At 42.9% G+C, this 6000-nt stretch overlaps 1 protein-coding gene across 4 annotated transcripts in view; it reads right to left on the bottom strand.

The window, feature by feature from the left end:
• Nucleotides 1-2444: 2444 nt before the first annotated feature.
• C2CD3 (C2 domain containing 3 centriole elongation regulator) overlaps nucleotides 2445-6000 on the bottom strand; it is a 92064-nt gene continuing 88508 nt past the window's right edge. For all 4 annotated transcript variants that reach the window (XM_084620152.1, XM_084620153.1, XM_084620154.1 and 1 more), the window contains one exon: nucleotides 2445-3473. In XM_084620152.1, coding sequence (XP_084476278.1) covers nucleotides 3330-3473 — 144 coding nt within the window. In that variant the 3' untranslated portion in view covers nucleotides 2445-3329. The remainder of the gene's footprint in view (nucleotides 3474-6000) is intronic.

The raw sequence follows: 6000 nt of genomic DNA, 5'->3' as shown, positions 1-6000 counted from the left end.
CAGCGATGCTGTTAACACCTACCTCTCACATGCAGGAGAAGCATTAGGGAGAAAAGACGTCATTGTTAAAGATTCAACACCCCAAAAAAACTAGCAGGGGAAACCCCCCCCACTTGTGTGTGTATGGTGGGAAATGGACTTTCTGGCTCTTTTTATACCCCTCAAGGGGCATTAACCCATTTATTCCCCTTTGCAGCTCACATTTAATAGGAGTTAGTCTACTTCTGTAGTGCAGAGACACTGGATCGCATTTGTGCCTGACGCCCCCGTCTCAGCCTGATGAGCACACACAGAGCTTTTCCTCACAAACGCTGCACGAACTGCAGCCCTCAGCCTCTCCAAGAGTAACGCATGCACCTGCCGTCAAGCAATTACCGGCTGCCTCCTGCGCTCGGTCCTGCTGCAGGTATTTCCGTGAATTTAGCTCAGGCAAGCAACAGGAACTGCTTGCTCTACAGGTTACAGCTGATGATATAAAGAGGAAGAACGTTTGTAACAGTGGCTACGGCAACACAGCCATCCTTGCACACACTGTCAACCTTCCTCTGGTCCTTTGCTCAGTGACGGTGCTCCTGTTCCAACTGGTATTTAGCAGCCTCTCAGGACACACACAGCCAACATTTGTCCAGCCAGCAGCTATTGAGTTGCTAGGTTCAGGACATTTAGTTCAGGGTAAGGAACGTCACTGGTTTACAGAACTCCACAATGCTCCATCTGGATTATTCACCTGTGTCCACAACAGCACCAAAGACATCCAAAAATGTAAACACAATTGCACCAAGCATGTTGCGTGAATGGGAGGCAGAGGCTCAGATCTCTGTGCACAACGTAGCCAGGTTTTCCTGGTGCTGCCCAGTGTTACAGGAGCTGAGCAAGAAGCTGTTGCATAGCTGTTGCTCTCATGGAGGAGGAGGAGGAGGAGAGGGTTGTGCGTATCAGATATTTACACAGCTATGCTCCCTCTTGACCTCCTACCCATTCATTGTGGCTGGTAATCTGGAAAATGGAAGTGTGTGTAGGACAGGGGATTGGAATGGTTGGGACTTGGAATTCATTTTACAAAGGACCAGGGCAAGGTTGGCTCAGAGTAGAAAGGCCAACCTGATGCACTGTGAAATAGGCATGTAAATTCCTCTCTGTGCTTGTTCTATTCATTGAACTCAGTGCTGATAAGAAGCGCTAGCCTTGAAGATTAAATGTCCTGACATTTCTCCATCGGAACAGGTACGATGTGGGGAGCAGCAATGCCAGCTCCCTACAAGCTCCCTTCCACATTGTGCCTAAACCACATCCTGCTAGGGTGCCTCCCCATGGGCCAAAATCATATTACACCTGTAACCATCCCCCAGTGGAAGAAGTAACGCAAACAGGCCACAGGTCACTAGTGACCGCTTACGGGGGTGCTGGAACAATTTTTATAATGCGGGTGCTGGGAGCCATTGAACCAAACTGTAAACCCTGTATGTAACGGAAACCACTTCAAGCCAAGGGGTTTGGCAGCGCCCCTAGTTCCAGCACCTATGACCGCTTAGGCTAAACCAGAGCAAACCTCAGCTGTAGACAAGAAAAAACACCGTTTGACTGGGGAAAGCTTGTCCCTGTGTGTAACATGGGTAAGTGTCACCAGTGCAAAACACGGCAGGTTTGCAGTAGTGCAGTTCCACTGGTTGCTAGCTGGCGATTGCAGAAATAGGGACTAAGTCCCAATAGAGCCGTGGTCTATTATCTAACCTGGAGACCTGAAACAGTGATGAATTACACAGCTGATTTTTCCTGGTGTAGACAAAGTGCTAGAGGTGAGGAGAGGGGATTCCTGCCTTTTTGGCCCGTTCAGTCCTTGGCCTCCTTACTGAGACTGCCAACAAGGGGGTCCTTCGTGGCAGTTCAGATTAGTTTGGAGACCTGGACATGTGTCCACTGGGAACTCTGAGGGTCACAGACTCATTCCTTGTAGACACCCAAACTTCATCATATAGTAGTTTTTGAATACTATGGACCTAAATTAGATTTCAAAGGAGTCGTCATTGCTTGTTTCCAAGCTAACCAGTTCCCTGGGGCTAAACATTTTCAGGGAAAGGCTCCCACCGACAGATGACTTTTACAAAATCCTCTCCCAGCAAAGTTACTAAGGCCCAGACCCTCAAAGGTATTCAGGCACCTAACTTCCATTGATTTCAATGCCCATGGGACTTAGGAGTCTTTAAGGTTCTGGGCTTAAAGGCACAATCCTGCACCACTGAAGTCAATGGGCATTTTATCACTGACTCCACTGGGAGGATCAGGCTCTAACTTTTTAACATGTGAACAATAACATTTCTAAAACAACATCTTAAACAGCAGGAAGGCATAAAAATACAAGTTTTATTTTATTGAAACAAACTTTATCATTCAAAATAAGTTAGCATGGTTTGTGTTTAGGTCAGTTATCCAGAGACACTTGAAACTTGTGATTTTTTTAAAATTAGAAATGACTACATAAATTAATAAAAATAATTTGTCCACAAAATTCCATACTTACTAGCAAAACAGTCTTGCATAGATAATTTATTTTACAGTATCTGTACATTTTACTTACAATCTACCCAACCCGTGTAAAAATAAGCCTTACTTCAGTATTCAAGGCAACAGATTTGTCTTACAAATCAACATGTTTTTTAAAAAGGTCATTAGCATACAAAACAGTGACTGTAGCTTCCCAAGTCTGGGTTGTCTGTGCACATTTGCATGGAGACTGCAATTGTGTGTCTTGTTGCAAAGGATTCTAATGCAGTTTCTCTCAGGGAAAAAAAATAAATGGATATTTCATTTTTCTTAAAACTGAAACAGCTTCTAACTTTCCCTCCGTGTGTCAAGAAAAAAGTAGTGTCCCCAAACAACTGGATGTTCCATTACCTAGCAGGCAAAAAAGGGTAATTAGACGAATTTCCCACAGATGAGATGACACTGTTCAGGTTACTAAAGTCTATCAGTGCCTTACTCCAGTGATCTGATCTTGCAAGATGCACAGCACCCTCAGCTTCCAACAGACCCAGGCGAATAGAGGATATTCTGCATTTAAGATTCCCTGTTTGACATGGGTAGTTAACTCCCATTTAAATGAGGGGCAATTACACACATTAAATCAATGAGAGTAGAATCTACTTCTCTTTTAGGAGAGTGGTTCTGTGCTGACATGGTGGGGGCGGGTAGGATGACATTTTTCTTTTGAAGTCAGGAGAGTTAAAGTAATTTCCTCTCCCCCTCCTATTGAAAGTGTCATAGTTTCCCCAAAATGTAGAGCATGAGCACTAAAGCAGTTCCTCTCTACACAGCTACTCTGGTTACTTCTGCTATTCTTTTTTGGACAATTGTGCAGAAAATATCCTGGCGATTCTTTTTGTTTCTTCTTCTGGCAGATCGGTTGATGTCAGGTTTGGTTTGTGACGGTTCTGTCTTCGATAGGGAATTCCCCCGGCTGCGGCACCATCTCCTGTCTAAGGAAAAGACAGTGACATAATATTAGACACCACTTAGAACTTACACTGAAATGCTTTACTGATCATGAGGAAGCACAGCAATGCGTCTGGGAAGTGCATGGCTGATACTTGGGAATCCAAAGAGATTACCTTTCCTGCTCTTCTTGCTTCCATGGAGGATATAACCTACTGGAAGTGCTGTATTTTCCATTGATCTCTCATTCTCCTTTAAATGATTTTCCTCACATTCCATACACCAACAAGCATAATGGCTCAGTATGGCGGACAGGAGCCCCAAGTTATCCATCTTCCTGTAGCTTCTAAAAAAGCTTTTAACACCTCCCTTTTCCCCTCCCCCACAAAAACGATTAACTTTAAAGGGACACTGCCAGGTTAAAAATATATTTTAAAGACATTTCCTAACTTTTGTTACTAACATCTTAGATTACAAAATCTGAAATTTTTTTAAAATTATAGTCATATTTTATCTATTGCTGTTGCTTGCTTACTTTCTGCATTTCTCGATGTTGCAGTTTAGTCAATGTCACTTTACGGTTCTCACATATTAACACAGTGCTGCACTATCTGGGTTGGAAACCATATCTGAGGAGTGGATAAGGGAATGTATTTGTTTTAAAAATGCTATAGACTTTGGGATTAAAAAGAAATGGAAACATTTCTATGATTTCTCAATAGGGGGCCAAACGTGAGCTGTCAGTGGCCCCCTTCAGTGGCTTGAGTTATTAGATTCTTTAGGACGATGGCTTAGCTCTAGTGTGTGTTAGTATCACATCCAGGTAGTGGTGGACGACTGGTCAGAAAACAAAACACCAAGGATTTTATGGTTGACAGCAACCCTGTAAGTGGGTGGAGGATCCACTATATGGGGGTTTATTAGGTCTTTCCCATCTCTAATTTCTAGGATTCTCAAAAATCCACTTGTTCTCCTTTCAGGGTTGCTGGAACAATTCGTATAGTGGGGGTGCTGAGAGCCACTGAACCAAACTATAAATTCTGTATATAATGGAAACCACTTCAAGCCAAGGGTTGCGGAAGCACCCCTAGTTCCAGCATCTATGTCTCCTTTGGAACTAATGCCACCTGTGAGCTGCATTCAAGCTGTCCACTCATGGATCCTAAGAACAAGTGTCCTCTCCAGATCTTGAACCCTTCTCAAAGTATTTGCTCTCTGAATGTCACACTTACAATAGTTGGTCTCCAAGCGCTACACTTGGTCCTCTCCATTATTCTAATAAAAGAAAAGGAGGACTTGTGGCACCTTAGAGACTATCCAATTTATTTGAGCATGAGCTTTCGTGAGCACTGTGGAAACTGCAGAAGACATTATATACACAGAGACTATGAAATATAATGTCTTCTGCAGTTTCCATAGTATGCATCCGATGAAGTGAGCTGTAGCTCACGAAAGCTTATGCTCAAATAAATTGGTTAGTCTCTAAGGTGCCACAAGTACTCCTTTTCTTTTTGCGAATATAGACTAACACGGCTGTTACTCTGAAACACTCTAATAAAACTCCTTACCCATCTTATTCTTTTCTCACTTGGGAAGCAATGGTCCCTCCATATTTTAAATAGTTAAAACTCAAATGGATAGTTTTTTTGTAAACATCTTCAGCTTATACAGCATCTCCACTTGCCAAATGTCCGCTTATCTCTGTGCACCAGCAACTGTTCATTTAGGTCAGCATAGGGTAACTCTATCTGGCAATTAACTGCTGTGGGGTTAGGGAGGACCCTCCGCCAAAGGCATATTTGTTTCTTAACCCAGTTTTTGAAAATTACTTCACAATGGAAGAGCCTATTTCTTCCTGCCCAAAATGATAAGAGTCTGAGCTACAAAATTCAGATATGGATTTTAACTCTCAGAAGTTTGTGGATGGCACATCTGTGGGTTCAGGTCTCTCTCTATGCAAACCCTCTGCTACTGAAGTCAGTGGAGTGAGGACAGATGGTCCAGACTGTAAAAACTAGCATTATAATCCCTAGACACACCTGCTATACTTCCTTTCCTGTAGTCAGACCTCTCCACACAAAAATTAGTCTAGTAACAGAGACCCTCAAAGTTTGAAGAAACCCTTTAGACATAAAATGCATATTCATTTAAATTATTTTAAAAAGCAGCGTACATTAAAACACACGATTAACATTGACCCCTCTGGGGCCTTCCTCCTTCACTCAGCCCCATTATACACACCGAAAAGCTGAACACTAGCAGAGGGACTTAGGGAAACTTTCTCTCTCCAATAAGTTCAGAACTAGACCAATTCTGGCAACCACAGAGATATTAAGAGATCAGAGTTTGTCCACTATTGAACATTAAGAATTGGAAGTAAAACTGAGTGCTTTAGGAGCACATAGCTTGGCATAAACTGCACTTCTCTTAACTCTGGTTGAAGATAGACTTATCATACTCTAAGCACAGACCAGCCTGTGACCTTTCACCCACATAGCTGGGCTCTTTCTCTTGAGGAAGGTTTTGCAGACTTAGGCTATGTCTACGCTACGAAATTAAGTCGAATTTACA

Source organism: Lepidochelys olivacea (assembly GCF_965140295.1).
Source record: "Lepidochelys olivacea isolate rLepOli2 genome assembly, chromosome: 1".
In the NCBI taxonomy this organism is placed as follows: Eukaryota; Metazoa; Chordata; order Testudines; family Cheloniidae; genus Lepidochelys; species Lepidochelys olivacea.
The sequence above is the reverse complement of the archived record's forward strand: the minus strand, read 5'-3'. Positions and strand labels throughout refer to the sequence as shown.